The 22,603-nt window shown below is 32.3% G+C and overlaps 1 protein-coding gene across 4 annotated transcripts in view; it reads right to left on the reverse strand.

The window, feature by feature from the left end:
* The window catches only part of LOC140451388 (uncharacterized), a 227,906-nt gene that overhangs the window by 60,906 nt on the left and 144,397 nt on the right, over window positions 1-22,603 (reverse strand). Inside the window, exon 5 of one of the 4 annotated variants that reach the window (XM_072545170.1) lies at window positions 12,248-17,609. The exons of the other annotated variants lie outside the window; for them this stretch is intronic. Within the exon in view, the coding sequence (XP_072401271.1) occupies window positions 14,252-17,609 (3,358 nt within the window). The 3' untranslated portion in view covers window positions 12,248-14,251. Of the gene's footprint in view, window positions 1-12,247; window positions 17,610-22,603 lie in introns of those variants that run through there. 4 annotated transcript variants of the gene reach the window in all.

Below are 22,603 nucleotides of genomic sequence, written 5' to 3' on the forward strand. Positions count from 1 at the left end.
ATGTATATTGTCATTTTTAAATACTTATAAATATTGCATTTTAATTTGTATTGTATTATAATATTTAATTATGTGGCAGTGTATTGTATTGAATTTTTATATTAATAACAAAATTAATAATGAATTTTACTGCAGAGTATGTGTAAAAAAATTTTTTTGCATTCAACTCCTTTTATACATATATGAAAATAAAAATATATATTTTCATTAAAATATTGATTCAATCCTTCATTTACTTACTATACTCCTATTACAGGTCAAATGTTTATATACAGCAAACGATGCACCATATACCTGTATACCTAATTCTTTTTCTCTTTCTGCTCTCTCTTACCTATAGCATTACATATGTAATGATTGTGCAGATTGACTCCCATATAAGTTTGTAACGACGAGCGTGTGTATAGAAGTATAACTTCTTACACCAGTTTTTTTTTTTAACTTTGAAATTCAATTTTCTTCAACCTAATACTTTTGATATTTTTCACGCACAATACTGAACATTTTTATTAGATATTATAATATATGTTATAAACATCTTGAAGATATGAAAACCTTTATCGCAAAAGAAAACGGTAATGGCATAGAAATTATCATCGTATTGTTTATAGCTTCGTCGCAAATGCCGATCAAATTTGACCGGTTGTATCTCAGGAACGTCTGTTTCTTGTCGAGTCTTTTCCAACGACGTTTTCTGAATTTAATTTAAAGTAATAGTTACCGTAAATAGGTATTCTATTTGTTTATAAGCCAAAACATTGTTTATAATTTTAAAACATTCCTGAGACCGTTAAAATAATCCGATTTCCATTCTATAAAGTAGGTACGTTAGACAGGTGGAGTGCTTTTTTATATGTAAAAAAATTGGCAAACTTCTATATTCTATATGATTTAGTTTTTGTTGTGCAAGATTTTTAAAGAATCTTAATTGGCTAAGATTTTAATAAAATTTGGTGGACTCTTTTACTATATTATAACGATTTTATAGGCGAATTATGAAAGTACTAACTCGTAAGTGATTAAAAAACATTAAATAAAAAAATCATTGTCCCAAATAGATTTGCATTTATTGCTATTTTGCAGCAAGGGTAATAAATTTAAAAAAAAAATTAACCACTCGTATCTTATAGAAAATTCAATTATGGCTATTTTATTTCATTACGACTTTGCTCCAAAATGCATCGTTTTAAAGTTATAACCAAGAAAAGTAGAAAAAAAATGATGTTTTTAGTAATTTTTAAATTTTTTTATTTTTTTATCAATATTCCCGATTTATTTGAGGCGGAGGATAAGTCAATCATTATTATCGAACTTATTACACACCTTTTTCTGCAAAAATCAGAATGCCACTTATCACATCCAAATGTCGCTGTTTTTTTCACAGATCCGCTTTGGTCTATAAGTGCTCATCTCCGACAAGGCGGGTCCCAATGTCTACTAGGGAATGTACTATAGGTGTATAGGACAGTTGTGAATAAGGTATAACCAAACAAACACACTGTCTATGTCCCAAATAGATTTCAATGACCCCAATCTGGGATCTACAGCCAAATCTTCAGCACAGCAAGGCAGCTTGGAAGGTTCGACGTAGACTTGGTACAAGGTCCTAGGTCCATCAGGACCAAAAAAGGTCTCTCGGGTGCTGGCAGACAGCTTATATTGCATAGACAGCAAATCTGCTGAAGTATTGACGGCTCAGATCGACAAGTGCGTTACTAGGGACCTGCTAAATGTAGTAAAATTTTTTTGCTTCTTGCCTGTTAAAACAAATGTTCATTTAAAGCCAGGTTCCTCCAAATAGAGTTAGTCTCAAAATACTGCATTTTAGTCTTTACATATTGCTCTATGGTCGGTACTACAACCAAAAATATTCAATGTTGTGAACAATTAAAACTACTAAAAAAGTGTTGAAAAATTCAAAAAATCCGCCATTTTGTTTTTTTTTTCGGTGAAACTGTTTTATTATATTACCAACCATAGCCAATTCGACACAGAATATGAAACCATTTTGTTTTTTGCTTTTGGATGATTCGTTTTCAAGAAATGATAATACTCAACAACAAATTAGACTAGTTTGGGCAGCCATTTAAAGAGCCGCCATTTTGAAAAAAAGAAAAAAATCTCAAGCAGTTTAATGTATCTAAGAAAAGTTTCACCTTCACTTTCACCTGTAAAAATTTAATTTTCAAATATCTTTTGTACTATAAATAAAATTTATTAAAAAAAAAACACGTTTCTGGAGGAACCTGGCCTGAACTTTAAAGGAATTTCATCTCTTGTATTTTATTTTAGTTTTTTTAATATACATTTCGCCTTTTACTTCCATTGATCCTATATCCAGTGCCTTGTTGCTAAAACAAAATGTTTAGGAACTACATATAATAAATGATGACATATTGTTTTATTTAAACAGATTTATTAATTTTATTTACATATTTATATGAATACATACGTGTTAAATATAATTAAAAAAATAAGAACTGTTATTGTAAATGATAACTTAAGTAGATAACATTGCTTAAAAAAAATGGACCACGAATAAAAATAAACATAGAAAAACAGATTGTGGCCAGCAGATCAAATATTCTAACAACTAGAGCATACATATGTACATACATATCTTTAGTCAAATTATTTCTCACTTAAAATAGCAAAAATGGGCTTGAGTGGACCAATAAGTAGCTCGATACGCAATTTTTCTTTCTCAAAAGTTGCTTTAGTTATACTATACATATAGAACACATTCCTCGCTCAAAATAGAGCTGCATTTTAACACAAAAAGCACTATTTTGACATCTAGCTTCGTTTCTACCTTCTGGTGAGTATATACAATTAAGGCACGAAGTTCCATTTGAACAATTATTAAATCATATGGGAAGATTATATGGGAAACAAAAAAAGAGGTGGCAAGAGAGGTGTTGAAGAAACAACAATCATCTTTACACTTGTCTTTGATGCCTTTCATTCAAATCAAATCGTCCTTCAGCCATTTCAACATTTTTGAATGTGTCTAAAATTGATATTCAATCTGTACATGCACAAGCTTTTCATAGTAGAGATATAGCAGAAATGTTTTATTATTTAGTAGTACATTTCTATTTTTCACTATCTTTGATGAGCAGCTAACAAACAGCTGTCAAAGGAAATTGAAATTAGACGTAGGGTGAGTGAGGGACGCACCTTACCACCAATCCTTTTTAATCCCTACTCGGAAGAGATCCCGAAAAAAGCTCTTAAGGTAAAAAAGCTGGAATAAAGATGCATATCTGGGAATAATGATTAACTCCACAAATGATTACTTCCTGGAAATTAAAATCAGGATAAAAAAGGCTCGGGCAAACTTCAACAAAACGAGAAGAGTGTTCCGTATAAGAGATTTTGAGATTTGGAGCTAAGAATACGACATCAATGAAAAAACTGGAATTATTCTAGTTGTGGGCATGTTACACGTGAAGAGAGATACACATTGCTCCAGTTATATAGGGAAATATAGGTGTATGAAGATTTAGTATATTATGACTGCGCCAACTGTGAGAGTGGTACGGATGTACATTAAGTGGACTTTTCAGAACAGTCGTCCAAATTGCTGAGATGAATGCCGACCTCTAGATCGGAGATGACACTTAAAGAAGAAAAGTGGTCTAATATTTTTCATTGAACACACTTGACTTACTATGTCAGGAATAATTCTACCTACTATACAAGAGTTGAATAGCTGCAGTTTGCAACTTTTTACTTACTGTTTTCTTTCTTAGTGGTATTTTTAATGCTTGTTTTTTTATGCTTTTGTTATGTTATACATGTCATGGATTTTCTGTATCTGTACCGGTACCAGATGGACTGCACTTGGATGTAGTCTTAGTATTTGTATGGGTAAAATATCATTTGCTATTATCGTAAAGTATGTAAGAAGATTAGAGTTTGCTGGATTCAAAACGTTTATACAAAATAGACTATACAAAAAGGAATGTTTTAATAACAAATCTTATGTTACATTACATTATTATCTGCTGTTTTTCTTGTATACCAATATTCGAGGTCTCATACACTTCATACAACAAATTTTAATTTACCATTAAAACGATTGACTGTGCTAGTGAAAAACTATTTGATTTGACTAGGTCTGTTGTATTTTTACTTTTTCTTCGATATCCCTGTACCTTGTGAGTCTATGTTGATGTTATTCACAATTTCCTTCTGGATCATCATTCTTCGTAATCGTTTCAAGACTTCATTTGTTTATCTAGTAATTCAGAAAAGCTGGAGGGTATCGGTGGGAAAGATGATAGATTAATTTTTCCAGCGCGTCTGGATTTTAAGGTGTTAAATTCAGATATCAGGTCTTATGTTCGCCGCCACCACTAAACCCCTAATGTATTTTCTCCGTTTATACGATTGTCGACGATATAGTTCATGAATAGGTAACTATAAAAAGATCAAAATATGGAAGAGTGGGAAAAAAGGAGGAAATTCAAAAGATTTCCATTTCACTAATCTGGACTAAAAGACGTTCTCCAACCACTTCAACGACGTTGAAAAATTTTAGTATGATCCAAAATCCTCATGTGCAAAGTTGCATCTTTGTTGATAGCTTTTTTTTTCTTTACATTTCAGCATTACTTAGTACTTTCACTACTAAATCACTCACGTTTTCTCTTCTCACTCTCTTTTCACTCAAGTTATTTATTGATTTAGTACGTATGTTTTTGTTCAACTTCTTCATCACAAGATGATCAAAAATGTGTAAAAAAATTAACAGATAGGGATAAATGTTTTTTAGAAATACTTCTTTTGATATAAAATAAAATTTTAAACATATATATGTTATATATAAAGAAATAAAACTAATAATAATACTATTGCCACTATCGGGCAATGGAATTTAAAGAAAATACTTAGAGACAAAAGTCTTGACTACCAAAACAAGAAGATATCACTTGTGAAAAAGAACCTAAATCCAAAGGGAAGTCGAAGTAGCAACTAAAAGTCATAAAGCTGTTGGCCCAAATAATATATTTATTAAAATGAATTGGGATTTAATTTATATTGCAGTGGATATTATACAAAATTTTCAAAAGAGCACAGGACTTGTTGTGGACTGAATAAATTGAGTATTACTCATCAAGACTAGGATTTCCGTTCGAAATTTTGCCCATTTGCACAAAGAGCAGACAAAGAAAGTTTTCAGAGAGAAAGAGATGGAAGAACGCTGGCACTACACTACGTGATTTTTACTCGAGTTTACTTCTTTTAAGAAAAACGAAGAAAGATCGGAAAGATCAACTCATGAAATAATCATATCACGATACCTGTAAAATTTTGACGAATAAGAAAAAGATGAAAGCATATTCAAATAAATATTTAGCGGAAAATGATTATAAAAGGGAAGGATTATAAAAACTGGTACAATACTTTTGTCTGTAAATATACTTCTCTTCTTGCTGCACGAAATATATCGAATAATATATTATTAACAATAATACATATCAAACTTAATAAAAAATATCAATATTCGCGCCTGATGGAGACCTCAAAAAACATGTTAGGAATAGATTTTACACTAGAAAAATGTAGTTTTAAAATCACATAAAGCTTATATTATATATATATATATATATATATATATATATATATATATATATATATATATATATATATATATATAATCAGTCTCCTTACGTATTTGTTCTGAGGGATCTATCACGCTCGTTAAATCGTCGGTCCAAGATGTAGCCTTAGGCTTCGTTTATTCTCAGAACTCAGCGGAATTTTCCGTCACTGACTGCAGCAGGAATTAAGAAACCGCCCCCATATACCTAATGAATTCTGAATCAAAATCAAAAGTGTTCAGTTTCCGATTACGGAAACTCCTTCGAAACCGCACCATGAAACTTTGTCCTCTATTATCAGTTATTATTAATATCAACGCAAAAAGTAGATGTCTGAGTTGAGAGATACGTAACTGGGCACGGTTTGAGGAAACAAAATGAGTAGTTTTGCGGAATCAAAAATTGAGTTATCATAATCATCTAACATTTAAAAAAAAAGTCCATATACGCGGAAAATTCCCTTCATTCAAATGGAAGAATACTGCCAAATCAAATAGATTAGATCCTAGTTAAATGTGTTGTGAGAACATACTTCTCCGGGTGCTGCTATTGGCTCACACCACAACCCATTAGTAGCTTGCTTCAGAATAAAACAAGCTAACTAGAGGTTAAATTATGGATTTAAATGTTCAACCGTGCAAAAGAAAAGGGAATCAAACGAAGAATGGTTGACAATCAGCGCAAAGATAGAACAAATATGCTGAAAGATAGAGCCTGTGTTTGGACGTGGGACCAACCATATTAAGGAAATAAACTGAATATGCAATTATTAATGATTAATAATTATTAATAAATAAGTTTAAAAAATATTAAAAAGGCAAAGCAAGTGAAGTAAAAAGGCATCCTTGATATATCTCATAAAAGCTGTTTTTAAAAATCATATATTTTTAGACAGGATTTATCACTGGAGAAGCCTATTCGGAGTAATAATTATTGCACAACGATGCTTTCATATGACTTCAAAAAGGCTTTCGATAAAGTGTAAATTTGTAACATCATAAAATGTTACAAATTCTATAGGGTAAAGTGACTTTTTAATATGGTGCTGGAACATGCTTTTAAGCATTTGGATTGGCTGCCAAAGGAAATACAAATAGATGTAGAATATCTAAACAACTTACGTTTCGCCGATGATATAGTCATATTAGCTGAGGATCTACGAATGGTAAGAGAGATGGTACAGGAAAATGTAGGTTTAAATATAAACATCTAGAAAACAAAAATAATGTCAACTTTGGTACCCAACCAGAACATCAGTATTGGTGGGCAAGAAATAGAATTCGTAGATAAATATAAATACTTAGGACATGAAATCATGATTGGCAGAAATAATCAGACCCACCGACTGAAGAGAAGAATCTCTTTTGGGTGGGCAGCATATGGAAAACAGAAAGAAACTTTTAAAAGTGAGCTTCCCACATGCCTGAAGAGAAAAGTATTTGATCAGTGCGTCCTCCCAGTATTGGCATGCAAAGCAGAAACACTTACCTTAACAGAAGCATCGACTACCAAACTGAGAGTCACACAGAAAATAATGAAGCGATCCATGTTAGGAATATCTTTGCGAGACAAAATAAAAACGAATAGATCAGGAGAAGAATCAAGGTGACTATCGAAAGGATATCCAGACTACAGGAAACATAGCTAGAATGACAGATGGGCGTCAAGGGAATATAAAAGAAGCGTCGATCGATACGATGGGCTTTAATAAGGCTAAATAAAAACTAGATGAGAGTGGCGCAAGATAGGGTTGAAAACGCGAGGAAGAGGCTTATGTTCAGCACTGAACTTTTGAGGCTGGGTGATCATGACGATGAAGGATGTGACAGTAAGTATATATTGGAATCAAATAACAAGAGATAAGATCTAAAATTTATTGACCAAATAGAAATTCATCGCTGGATTCATCAGGTCCGTATAGTCACCTCGTTTGTTCGACTTGTACAGAACTTTCCTGGACCTCGTAGTCAAATGATTTAATTATTGAATTAAAATAAACCTAAAGAAAACCAAATGTATGGTTATAAATAAGGCACAAAGTCAGGAAGGAGATTTAATTATTGGCGGAACAGTAATTAAGAAAATGTAATACTACAAATATTTCAGAATTTGGATAGCTGTAATCCAGATAAGGGAATAAGAAGAGAATGGAAATCGCATGTTCGGTCTTTAACAAAATTACAAAAAAAACGTTTGCAACTGGCACTTAAATCTTAGAATTTTGCACCATTATGCATTTTCTATTTTTTTGTATGGTGTTAAGGCAAGGACCTTAACACAGAAGAACAAAAAAATATTGCAACCTTTGATGCTACTGCTGTTTTTGAAAAATATCGTCAAAAAATAGAATAGTAGAGGTAGAGAAAGAAGTGTCAAAGCATTTAGAGATATAGAACCTTCTGTAATAGAACGAAACTTTAACTAATTGTGATAGATCGATATTTGAAAGTGTTGCGAACAATGACAAAGGAATAAGGATGAAAATAAATGAAAATTGATCTAAGTACAGCCGTGAACAGATAGAAAACAGACTCTTAAAACGGTGGTAAAAGGCAAATGATACTAAAAGATATAAAAGTGGATTTCCTTTGATAAAAGAGAAACACTTCTTATGCAATAATATTTATTTAGAAGAGACAACCAGATATAATACGAAAAAAAGACTTTAACATATTTTGTTTATTGTTTATAATAAACGCGATCGAAGTTCAGCAGTCGTTTGGTTATAAAAAGCGACTATGAATATGAAAACGGCTTTATATATTAATAAGGTATTTATTCACGTACACACTGCAGATATCAAAGAGGAACTGCGCATAAAATATCTCGTTATATGAAAGTCTAGAAACGGTGTTAAATATCCTTAAAGACCTCTGTGAATAACAAGGACTAGAAAATCTATGAATATACATAGATATGCATCAGATAAACAAACCAAGATCATGAAAATTGATCGAAGATCTCGGGATGTTTGCCCCAGCATGTTTCTAAACAGGCACTTAATATATTTAAAGCGTTATGCTTTAGTGGAAGACGGAAAAGTAGTTATTTGAGTAAATATAAGTATAAGTAGTAAAGTTATAAAATATATTATATATTACTTATAATATATAAATAGTATAATGCAAATATGGAACGCTTGAATTATTTCAGAGACAAGTAATATAAATTTATTTTGTAGGAGTTATGTAATATGACCGATTTTCATATGATAATTGCAGCGTTGTAAGATCTTCTGTATTTCCGACTTTATTCTTTCAAATTGATCGACCTCTATATGTTACGACTATTTAGGTCATACTGAATAGTTTTCATGCAACACATAATCCACGGTGGATGCGTGAATTCGGTACTCAATGTCCACAAAAACTTGACTAGATTATTTTCCAACCCAATATATAAGTTTTAGACAGTAACACTACCCTCATAGGCGAATTGAGGATTTAGTTGCAACAAGATGAAGCTCTTGTTCACTATTCTGTTAAGGGCTATTGGAAGAGCTTACTAGAAGAGATTTACTAGAAGCGGATTTTGAAAAAGTAGTTTTATCGAATGGCCCCAAGATAACTTGTTAGCAATTCATTAGATTGTCTCCTATTGACTTGCTTAAAAAGCGCGGTATATAAAACAAAATCTATCAATATTTAGAAGTTAAAAGATAAGATACTTGCAGAAATAAAGATAATAGAAAAGGCAGATATGTACCAAGATCTTATACATAGTTTTGAACAACTTTTTGAGTATATGGTGGTATGATAAGTAAACTTTGTTAATCAGAGTGCTGTGATCTCAAAAAAACATTATTTTCTAAAAAGCCTAACCTTTTTTTAGGAATATATCTCAAATTTTAGAGCGATGCAACCATTAATATTTTTGACAGCTCCATAAAGTTGACGTGTTTGGAAAATGACGCAAATAAAGGAAAAGGATTTTCGATCTCTCATTAAACAGTGAATTGACAGTGACCACAAGAATTAGTAAAGAGCCCACTAGTTGATGTGGAACGAAGTGTTTAATACGAAAAAAAAATATCCTGAATATGGGTGCCACGTTTGGACACCATTAACCAAAAACATAGTCGTATGACCACTTTTTTTGGGCCGGACCTCTTCCAGAGCATTGCAACGGCAGTAACAAGAACAGCTACCAGAAAGTTTGTAGCACAAAAATCTCTGGAATGGTGGAAAAATTCACCAGGACAGACAGGCGAAACAATTCAATATAGAACATTCGCCAAAATTTAGAGCAGACCTAATGAGCAAAACAGAAAATCAGTCAAAGCTATAATACGTATGTTAGCAGAGTACCGTAAGCTGAATGGGCAGTTTAAGCCGATGGGTTGGCAGATAATGATCTATGCAGATTCTGTCACCTAAGGGAAGAAACAGAACAGTGTTACAGATTTAAAAAATCCACCGGCAAAGTGTTACATCAAAGGTTTACTTTAGAAGCTATTAGACCTTTTAAAAAAGGTCAGGTTGGAAAATATTAGAGGACCACAATGTATCTGAAAAGGTCGCAGTGGAATAGGCCAAAAGCTTCCGCAATAAATATGAACACTTCAGCAGAATTTAGCACGATTGATAACTGTTAATGAAACCTGGTTAATGAATATTATATACCAGACAACAGCATGAACGCTGGGCACTGGACTGAATCATTCAAAAGTACCCCGAAGCAGTCAAGAGTGGTTCAATGGGTCGTAAACAATATTATCATGTATTATTTGAAAAATTGAATTAGAAACTCAGTGAGAAACGGCGCCATATGTAGAGGAAAAAGTGTTGTTTCTCCAAGAAAATGCATCAGCTCACCAGAGCTGACAATGAAAAAAATGAGCTTTGTCATACGGCTTGTTCTCCTGATTTGACCCCATCCGATTATTAAATGTTACTAAATTTAAAGAGTATTATCTGAATCGTATTATTGAGACGGCATAAAGAAACTAGAAGTTTGAGTAATAATTTTCTGGAAAAACTTGTTTTTAATTAAATTATTGATGTTTGTTAAGAAAATTATTTTAGATGAGTTTAGTCAAATTACCACTAGTACAAATTGATCATTTTGACATTTATTATTTAGATTAATTTATTTCTAAAATTGTCACATTAGGGTATAGTGATATAATGTGCAAGGCGATCATTACATCAAAAAAATTTCCTATATTATCAGACAACGCAAATACTATACGAAGATCACTCTTATTACACAACCCTTATGAAATAAATTTGATAATTATACTGTCTCATAAGACACTTGTAAAATATTCCAAGCCGTACATATATTTGACTTACACTGTATGTGGGAATAATAGAAAAAAATATATCACAAGATTAATTTGAAGTCTCCATCATTCTGGAAAATCGAGACGTCAACAATCACCCCGAAAATATCTTCCGGGGATTTACAACCTTTTATTTCAATCGTTCCTATTTTGTGCATGAAATATCACGGTATCGGCTAGAGAAAATCAAAGCATCAGACAAAACAGACCTGATACAAATCTTGGCACATAATTTTTAGATTTCTTTAACCAAAAAAATTGCAATCGAAATAAACATTTGAATTTTTACTTCACTTAAGGAAGACTGATTGCTACGTCTGGAGAATATTTACTCATAGTCGAATATTTCCGTTATCTGAGTATGTAATGAATCAGTAAAGAAATTAACAAGTATCCCTAACATTCTATAATATGAGATTGGGTAGCTCACGGAAAATTGCATTCTATTGTGCATAAATTAATTAGAAATACTTAAATTCTGAGTATTTGTTTGTTAACATACTATGAGTATTTGTTTAGAAAGTTTTAATTGCACCGAATAACGCCTTTAGACTTTTGTTTACATTGCCTAATGCCTCTGGCAGATGCCTCTAAGCGCAACCAATCGCCCGCTCGGTAGTAATCATGAGAACGAAGTTACGGTTTAAGATCCAAGGTTAGGAGGGTTAGCATCGCAGTGACAAAATTTCCAATTTATTCCCGATTGAGATCTTGAAAGTGACTTCTCAAAAACATCGTGCGATCATCAAATAGATGATGGTATTCTTCAGTATCTTCAATACGGCAGATAATTACTTTGTGACTTTCCAAAGGTGACATTTGAGTTCTGTCAGCTTGTTTCTAAGTTCACAGAACGAAAAACGTGCATATAAAACAGTGACCCCTAAAACACCGTGCAAGTGGTTCAGGTCGTATTGAAAAGAAAATCTAAATATCATCATGGAAGATTTACATCAGATGAAACAAAGTATGTGGTTCTCAATTATTCATTATAACCATGGTCGATATTTTTGTGACTCCCTGTATATGAATGCTTTAAATAATAAAAGAACCGTAGCTATTCTTTATACCAATTAGATAATAAAAATGAAATGTAGCGTACTGAGAGAACCAGTAAATTATATTTAAGAACAATAAGTAGTAATGTTCTGAAGCTATTTTCTTGTGGCATTTTAAATTAATTAATATTTAAATGGGAATAAGCCACAATTAAAGGTTAAAATACATTTATTGACGTTTCAATTTCCACTTCGGAAATCGTTCTCCGAAAAAAAAAATGTTCGGAGAACGATTTCCGAAGTGGAAATTGAAACGTCAATAAATGTATTTTAACCTTTAATTGTGGCTTATTCCCATTTAAATATTAATTAACAATAAGTAGATCAAATCATTGTGTAATACCGCTCTCAAAGCAGCTGCTTCAATGACAACGATTTTTTGGAAGAGAACAACTTATTGAACATTGGCATTCATAAACAAGGACTTTTATAAGATCGAAGAAAGAAAACAATATCACCAAAAGCAAACTAGCAATACTCACAAGAAAAGATTTGAATAGGATAAGAACACATGTTAATAAGGAGTACCATGTGTCATAATAATTGTAATCTCCTTTATACACACTTTAAAGTTTAGTTCTGAAAGTCGAAAGTTATTTCAATTTGGAAAAAATGATATGGGTCCATTGCCATCTGTTATGGCAGTTCAGAAACGCACATGCGATGCTTGTGGTATCTCAGAGAGGACATTCCGAAGAATTAATAACATGAGTGAGGATGAAATAAATAAAGTAAGCAAGAGAAATCGTCGACATCCAAAAACTTTAGATTTGCACCAGTCAATTAAACTTGCAATTAAAAATATTATATATAATATGTATAAAGCCAAAGAACATGTAACAATTAGTGCTGTGTTAAAAAAAATAAAAGACAAGGAACTGTGTGATATTAGTTTAACAAGTTTGTGGAGAGTGTTGAAACATTTAGGTTTTCGATATAAAAAGACAAATAATAGACAAGTATTGAACACAAGTGTGAACTCTCTAATGTTGTTTCAAAACGGTGGCATTTTTTTAGAAAATACATGAACAATAAAACTTCTGATAGTCCGAGGCAAGTTGTATTTTTAGGTGAAACTTGGATTTTCGCTAAAGGAAATATGTCAAAATCATCCTGGCAAGATGGCACCACGAAATGTTATTCTTCTAGTCGTTCCGGTAATGGTAAACGCTAGATTATAATTCATGCTGTAAATGATGAGGGTTTTATTCCTAAAGCTAGATTAATTTTTTCGTCCACAAAGAATACAGGTGATTACCATGGAAATATGGATGCAAATATTTTTGAAGAATGGTTTGAAGAAAATTTGTTAAAAAAATACCATCCATAATAGTGTTTGATAATGCATCCTACCACTAAAGAGTGAAGAGAAATTTCCTTCAAGCAGCTGGACAAAAGAAGAAATAAAGTTGTGGTTGACAGAAAAGAAAATTTATCACAGTGACATATTTTTAAAAGTCGATTTACTTCAAAGGTGTGGAGAGCACAAAATTCAAAAACAAATTTGTTACTGACCAAATGGCTCTTAAATATGGCCATGAAGTTCTTCGACTTCCGCCCTACCACTGCCACTATAATGCAATTGAGTTAGTTTGGGTATTTTCTAATTTTACTGCATGCAAAACCATTCGTATAATTTTCACTCTACGCAAAATAGAGACTTATAGAGACCTTGATGAACATTTGATGTCGACAAATAATTTCGAGTATTCGAAATATTCCGTCCCACTTCTTTTTAACACGCCCTGTATATACATATTATATTCATTTTATTTGCCTTTGATACAGTAAAATCCAATATTATTACTGAACATAAAAAACAGGAAATTAAATATTTTTACTTTTCAAGAAATCGGAATTAAACATTAACGCCCCACTGATCATATCTTAATTACATACCGGCCGTCATAGGGTAAAATGAATTTAACAACACTTATTGAGTTAAAAACAGATTAAATACGCATAATCTACAATATAACATAAAACACAAGGACAAAAAGAGAAGAAGTTGAGGTCAATACCTTTTAGAATTTTCAGCTTCAAAAGTGTAATATGGTTGAAGCCATCAAGATCGGGATAACTGATATGGGAAGGAGCTCGTAAAGAAACTCGGTATATGAATGCACAAAATAGGAACGATAGGAATAGGTATGAACCCTACACAAGCATTTCGTTTTTATTTTTATTGAAATGCAATATACGGTTGTTTTTTGTTGTTTTTTTTTTAATTAAGTCTAAGACTTCATTTTACAACACAAAGTCTAACATTTAAGTCTGATAAAAGCTAACCTCAAATAGTACTACAAAGTAGTATGTGTTCTTCGATGAATTATAAAATCGTTAAGAGATTCGGTAGTGTATCTACAGCGCCAACAGAAGAATCTTTTATGAACATTTAAATAATGCATTTTTAAATCCAACAATTTGTTGCTGGTTTCATCACAGAATTTGCAATAAAATGTATTTTTCTCCGTACCAGAGATATCTGTAATTTCCATGATATCATCTTCTTGCTTTTTCTCACCTAAGGATTCACATTCGTCAAATTGATCATCGACATTGTCAGGATCGTTCGTAGAAGTATTGGCAGATTTTGATAAGGACTCGTCAATTACTAAGTTACTGTCCTCGTCGGAATCACATTTTGGTTTCCCGTTGTCAGTTTCTGATGTTTTGTTTGAATCCTCTTTTTTGGGATCTTCGTTTTCTGAATCACTGTCTATAATAACTATTGGATCTTCTTTACCTTCATTCGTCACTTCCGTTTGAGGTAAAGTGGTAGGTGTTTCAGATAAGCTCATTACCATTTCTATTTTGGGCAAGATCGTGGGATTTTTTCGCGGTCTAATAAAAGGAGGTGGTTGGGGAACGTCTTTCGGATTATTCTGCAAAATTATATATTGGAGTCCCGCACCACCTACGATTCTAGAGGGCTTTGAGGAGTCAACGTGACTCAAGGATGTCGGCGGGGTATCGGCAGGAGTTGTCGGACTAGAAACTGCAGAGGGTGATTTAAGTTGCATTTTGGTATGAACGGGAGTTATACGAATTTTTCTTTTTCTTTTTGTTATCATTTTCGTAATAGGACTGTTCCCACTAGAGGTGGACGGTGTTCCATCTATCGAGTACTTCACAATCTTAGGTAGGCCTATACCAAACATTTCAGCCGATACTGGTAAATTGGAACTAGATTCCGCGGCAACTGACAAAGGATCTGTGGTTTTACTAGGGCTGGAATCGACTTGTGGGGAAAACAATGAAAAATTGGATTTCGGGTCTGTCAGTTTATCTATACTAACAAGTCCAAATGGTTTTGGTTTACTAGGGGCTGACGCTACAGAATCTGTGGAAATTGCTAAACTATTTATAGAAACTGTGGGTTCTTGGGTGATACTTAATGTACTATTCATATTTTCCAAAGATGTGTACTCGTCATTTTCTAATGTAGGCACATTAGAAAATGACGTGTTTGGTAAATCGTCATAAGGAACGGATATAATGTTTGTAGGAGCTGTCGAAGTGCTCATTATATTTGTGGGAACTACAGACGTGGATATTATATTTGTGGGAGCTGCTGCAGATGTTTGGGAATTAGAAAATGACGTATTTGGTAAAGCATCATAAGGAACGGATATAATGTTTGTAGGAGCTGTAGAAATGCTCATTACATTTGAGGGAACTACAGACGTAGATATTATGCTTGTAGGAGCTGTAGACATTCCGGGTTCTTGGGAATTAGAAAATGACGTATTTGGTAAAGCGTCATAAGGAACGGATATAATGTTTGTAGGAGCTGTAGAAATGCTCATTATATTTGAGGGAATTACAGACGTAGATATTATGTTTGTAGGAGCTGTAGACATTCCGGGTTCTTGGGAATTAGAAAATGACGTATTTGGTAAAGCGTCATAAGGAACGGATATAATGTTTGTAGGAGCTGTTGAAATGCTCATTACATTTGTGGGAAGTACGGACGTGGATATTAGGTTTGTGGGAGCTGTAGACATTCCGGGCTGTTGGAAAGGAGCTGAAATACTAGAAGATGCAAGTGAAGCATCAACGTTATTAGAAGTTGTAGAATTGGAAGATAAATCTTTGGGTATCGAAATAGTAGGATTGAGGATTTTCTGTTTCATTGCATTGGCTTTTTTCAAAATGTTCTGCTTTGAGGTAGTAGAATTTTTGGAAACAAGTTTAAATTTTGGTTTTATTGGCCTGAATTTTTTATTCAGCATTTGCTTTAACTTTTCTTCTTCTATATTAGGTAAAAAGATCGTTTTGGATGGTTTGGTTTTGGGTTCTTGTGGAGCAATCATCTCTTTTATAGAGGCTGTCAAGCTTAAGCTCTTTGGGACAGAACTTTGAGATGCCGAAGAAGGAGATGGAAGGATTTTGCGTGGACGTGGTAATACAATTTTTGGATGAAGCTGAGATACAGATTGAGGTATGAGAGATATTATCGGTTGAGGTTGAGATTGAGATGGTGCAGGTTGAGGTTTAGATAATATAGGTTTAGGTTTTGCTTGTTGAAGGGTTGTTGATCTTTCATGTTTGTCTTTGTTATCTTCGATAATTTCAATAGCCGTCTGTCTTGGAGTATATAGATAATTGTGAGAATCTGGTATACTAATTTCTTTATGAAATTCAGTATGGTTATCAAGGTCTTCTTTCGTGGTGAATACATCGTAACATAGATCACAGGTTAGGTTTTCAGATTCTGGCTCTCCAATTACTACATTAGTGGTTATTATTTCAGTAGGTTCGCTAACTACGGGCTCAGCAGAAGGTCTCAAGTTATGCGAGTTGATCTCATGCCTTCTTAGCTGGAAGCAGTCAGCAAAACTTTTATCACATGACGAACAAGCGTAAAGAGATTTTGAGTTACTTAAACTCTTAATTGTATTATTTTTATGCTGCATCACATGAACAATGAACGCATAGATGGTATTCATTTTTCTGTTACATAGGTGACACGAAAATTTGCATTTGGTAGTAGTACTAGAAGAATGCACTTTTACGTCATCAGAAGTGGCAAAATACACATTACAGGTATCACATTTAAAAGGTGTTTTAACTTGTTCTTTATTTTCTTCTTGCGTAGGTGCAGGTACAGGTGCAGGTTTGGGTTCTTCTGGTAAAATTTTACTGTCTGATTTGGGTAAATTTGGGATAACATTAAAGATTTTACCGTCTGGTTTGGGTAAAATTTTGATTTCTTTGGGTTTCTCTAGTTGTTTCTTAAACAAACTCATAAATTTAGAGGCTCTTCTTTTCTTAAAGTTCAGCATTTCTAACTTAGTTCTTCTTGACCTTTTCTTAGTTACTTCAGTTTGGGGCTCCTTCCTCAAAACATCCATGTTTTTAACTTTGTTTTCCGTGCCACTAGAAGAATTTTCGTCCTCTTTAGCTTCTTTCTCGTCTGTATCTTCTTCAAACCGATCATCTTCTTCGATTTCATCTTCAGCTTCGGAATGCAGCTGTTTGTGCTCCAGCAATTCGTCTAATAACGGAAATTTCTGCATGCATACGTAACACGTGTAATCCTTTTTACGTTCGGTCAAAATTTCATTTTTATTCTTCTTGGTTGGCGGTTCTATCCTAATTTTGGTAAGTACAACTGACAATTTTCGTAACTTAAAAGATTTTCGTATATCCAACCTAAAAAAGAGGTTATTATTACTTATCATTTATAAAGAATGGAAGACAGTCACAAAGGATTACAATCACTAAAAATAAAGTGAAGACTACAAAAAAAACTTGTTATGTGGCAAATATTTATTAAAAAAAATCCAAATATACACTTAAACTATACGGTTATTTAGTAGTAAGTTAATATACAAGGCGTGTTTTGTGGCCGATTGAGGTCTATGGGATTTTATAACCGATTTTTGTGTATTTTGGCGAGCTGAATCGATAATTTATTATTTTTTATCTCGGCTTTCTAATAGACCGATTTTAATTTTTGAAAGTTTGTTTGGTTTGTTTTTTTTTAAGAAACAAAACATAATTTGAAACAAGTATATCAGTATTTACACAATTAGATTGCTAATGACAAAATCCGGCCAAAATCTTGTTAATTGTCACTGATACCAGCGTTACAACATTAGATAATGTATTTGTAAATTTCTCGAACTCCTGTTTGTCATGTGTACTTGACAACACTGTATCAGATCACAGAACAGTTTTGGTGACTTGACTTTGAAACGGAATTGTCATACTTTATACAAAAAAAAACAATTGGGTGAGGACTCGATAAATCACTTTATTTAACCTCATTAACGAAAATTGGAAGAGTGTTTATGGAATCTTAGACACTAATCTAGCATTTCAAGCTTTTATAAATATCTTTTTGTATCATTTTAATAACAGCAAAAGAACATCAACAAGAAAAAAAATCAAAACAACTAAAAATAAATGGAATTAATATTGAAGTGCGAATGTCGGGTTTTGAATTAAGAAGTTTACACGCATTATCAAGGCTTTACCAATTCTTACAATTTTTTATCAACAACAAAGGAAAAAACATAGAGAACCTTTGACCAAAACAAGAAAAGATTATTACCAGAAAATCATTACTTCGTCTAATAATCCCAATAAAATCACGTGGAAAATTGTAAATGATTTTTCAAAAAGTGCTAATAACAATGCTAATACTTATTTAATGTATGATGACAATAATATAATTAGATCCCCAAGAGGTAGCATGGCACTTTTAACACATTTTTTAAAAATGCACCCATTGATATCGTGTCGAAAATTTCATGTAATACAGTAGACAAAGACAGTCAGTCAATTATTACAGATCATGAAAATTTCTTTCAGTTGTACCCATTTACTGGGCAGAAACTGATCGAACTCCTGCAGAGTAAACTTAAAAACAAATATTCTAGTGGTTTTGACGAGATACCTGCATTTTTGGTAAACAAGGCTTTACCTTTTATAATCAATCCTTTAACTTATCTCACCAAGTTGTCTTTTTGGAATTAGGATTTTCCTAACTACTTAAAGACAGGCAAAGTAGTTCTCATTTTTAAAAAAGGAGATCCTTTTTTAAGAAAAACTAGTCAGCAATTATAGGCCTATAACAATTCCCAGTACAGTTTCAAAGGTATTTGAGTATGGATATTTAAAGAGATTAAATGGTTATCTAAAAACAATAATATCATAACCATAAATCAACATGGATTTCAAAAAAATAAATCTACTAATACGACAGTCCATGCATTTTATGTTGATTTAACCAGTTTGATTGATGCAGGCGAATGTCCTATTGGAATAATTTGTGATATTAGTAGGGCATTTGACTGTGTCAACCATGAAATATTATTTAAAAACTAAAACAGATAGGTATTACAGAAAATTTTTTACAGTGGATTATGTCATTTCTAAACAATAGACAACAATATGTGAGCCTGCAGATGAGGATCGACGATTGTGTGACCAGTTGTAGATCTAGTCTTTTTACTACAAACATGGGTGTTCCCCAAGGATCTATAATAGGAACAATTCTCTTTGTAGTCTACATTAACGACATCGTACAAGTGGACAGAGCGGTAAATTTCACTATATATGCGGATAATACGTCAATTATTCTATCTAACAAATCCAACGTAATCCTACAACATCAATGTAATCATTTTCTTTTATCTTCATATTCTTGGTTTTACGATAACTCGTTGCATCTCAATGCAAAAAAACGCAAGTTATACATTTTCACAATAAATATATACATAAAAATCAACGTTGTAAAATCTTATTGATCTCAATCGGCTACGAAACCTTACGGCCTTAATTACTAGTAATTAGTAAAGTATAGTAAACTTAGCAGTGATTTAGAGCTTTTCTTTCTTTCTCCCTAATTCTTAATTTTTATTTCTCCCTTTCTCTATTTCTTTCTCTCTCGAACTTTCTTTTTGTCTCTTTTCTTTTCCCCTTCTATCTTTCTATGTCTATCTCTCAATACCAAGTAAAGTTTAATGCCTAAATATCTCATATTATTAATTAGATATGTTTCATCGATATTAGTAGTTTGAATAAAACAAAGGTAGTTTGAATAAAACAAATTGGAAAGTAAAATAACTAAATTTATTTAAAAAGTTCGTACATTAAAAATTAAAAGTGATAATATATGTGATAAATGAACTATATATAAAAATCTATAACAATAAAATCTCCAACAAGAAATAAGTACCGTTTTTTGTCCTTCTTTTTATAGTTATAATAGCAAACTATCCATTAACAGTGCTGTTTTTAGGTAAAACTTTGGCAAAATCTAAATATGTTATACTTTTTCTCAGTACACACAAAATAAACATGCTCGGCTGGCCTGCTAATTCACCAGACCTTAATCCAATCGAAAATCTTTAAAAGTTATTACGAGGATGCATTGGTATTTGGTTAAACTAAACCGGTTCCGTTGATAAACAAAATATTTCGATACCATAGCAACGAAGAATAATAAGAAAAGAAGAATGTCAACTCAAATTGTGAAAATTTGAGTATCGAGCAATTATCAAATATCTATATTTGACGAACTTACGAAGTAATTATTTACAACGATATATACTTGACTTAATCGATCAATGTCATTCGTATGCCATCATGAAACATTGGATTACAAACTTCAAAGAAGTAAATTTTCCATTGAAAGTGAAGTCCTATGAAGACCAGAACCCTCGTAAATATTGATGCAGTTCGTGTTAAGAATATATAGCTCAAATAATTTAGCAACAGTGGCAAAACTGAATGATTGAGTAATTATAATATTTAATCAAATACTTAATAATCTAAACAAATTATAATGGGTTATAGGCCCAGGACGTTAGAAAAAAAATCAGTAGTATGTACTATGTTTAATTGATCAGCATCTACACCTAAACTGCAAAACTACGAAACAAATTATGGAAGCTCTAGGAAACATATTTTTAAGAAAATGTGTGATCACAAAGATAACTTAGAAGCGCAAAATGTTTATTTTATAATTAAAACCAGGCAAAAAGATTACTTTCTTACATTTGATAAGAGATTTAAAAAATACAGAATCGAAGCCGCAATGCTGAATTGGTGACTCTGTATGGAACTGAAAACATAGTTAGACATATCAAGGCAAACCGAATAAGATGGGCAGGTCACGTGGTACGATCAGAGGACGACAGAGTGTTAAAGACAGTGCTTTTTTTAAGGCCAGATGGTAGAGGATCAGTAGGCCGACCGAGAAAAAGATGGAAGGATAATGTTGAAGCCGATTTATCTAGAATTGGGACACAACAATGGGAAATAGAAGTGCAAGATCGTAGAGGATGGAGGGCGATGGTGGATGCGGCGAAGTCTCGCCCCGAGTTGTAAAGCCAGTGAAGAAAGAAAGAAAGAAAGAAGAATCCAAGCAGGAAAAAGCAAATAAATGAAGAAAATTAATGCAATGAAAAATCTAAAAGGGCGAAACACATAATACAAAGGATTTGGTTTTAAAGAAGAAAAGTCAAATACAATATGTATCATCAATAAAACTTGGAGGATTTTTAACGAATTTTTTAAACCATGAAATACTTTTGTATCTCAGAAACGAGATTTATATTATATATTTTGTTATATACATAGTTTTATAATGAATAGCGATTTTTATGTTAAACCCTTCAAATCGAGAAGGTATATTAAGAATATATAGTAAAGATAAGGCTCAGAGAGAAAAGACGGGGTTTCGAATTACTTGAAAACCCCCTTACTCACCAGATTTGGATTCGTCTGACTATTATGTAAACCTCAACCAAAAAAAGTCTAAAGTGTCGTCAATTCTCATCGAACTCAAAGAAGGTATGAGCCCTGAATGCGTAATATTAAGATAATTTTTTTTGAAAGGTATAAGGAGAGATATATCAAGTAAAAGCAGTATTTTGAACAATAAAAAATTGACATTTAAATTTTCTTTGCTTCTGGTGTAGGCTATGAATTTTTCAACACATCCTCGTATAAAATTTGTAAATTTTAATAAAGAAGCTTCTTCTGACAATGCATTGCAAGCAGCCAAGAAAATTTCAGGTGAAAAAACTATGTTGTTTATAAGTTTATATACAAAATATAAAAGGTAAAAGAAATAATAAATTAGACTTACTCACAATCAATTTAATTTAACTATCCAGACGACCGGTTTCGCTTTCTACAATATGCAAAGCATCTTCAGGTCTCGATACAAAGTTAAATAAATGCTGAAATAATAAACCCATATTAGGGTGTTGTCTAATAAAGATAAACAAAGATAGATGATATAAATTATATAAATTACAGTAATTATGCCAATATTACATGTCTGTGGTTTATCAAAATGAATAAAATGTTTAAGCAACAAACAACAAAACAAGTTTAATTGCTTAAACATTTTATTCATTTTGATAAACCACAGACATGTAATATTGACATGTAATATTGGCATAATTACTGTAATTTATATAATTTATATCATCTATCTTTGTTTATCTTTATTAGACAACACCCTAATATGGGTTTATTATTTCAGCATTTATTTAACTTTGTATCGAGACCTGAAGATGCTTTGCATATTGTAGAAAGCGAAACCGGTCGTCTGGATAGTTAAATTAAATTGATTGTAAGTCTAATTTATTATTTCTTTTACCTTTTGAAATGGACTCACACAAGCA

This window comes from Diabrotica undecimpunctata, chromosome 9 (assembly GCF_040954645.1).
Source record: "Diabrotica undecimpunctata isolate CICGRU chromosome 9, icDiaUnde3, whole genome shotgun sequence".
Lineage (NCBI taxonomy): Eukaryota > Metazoa > Arthropoda > Insecta > Coleoptera > Chrysomelidae > Diabrotica > Diabrotica undecimpunctata.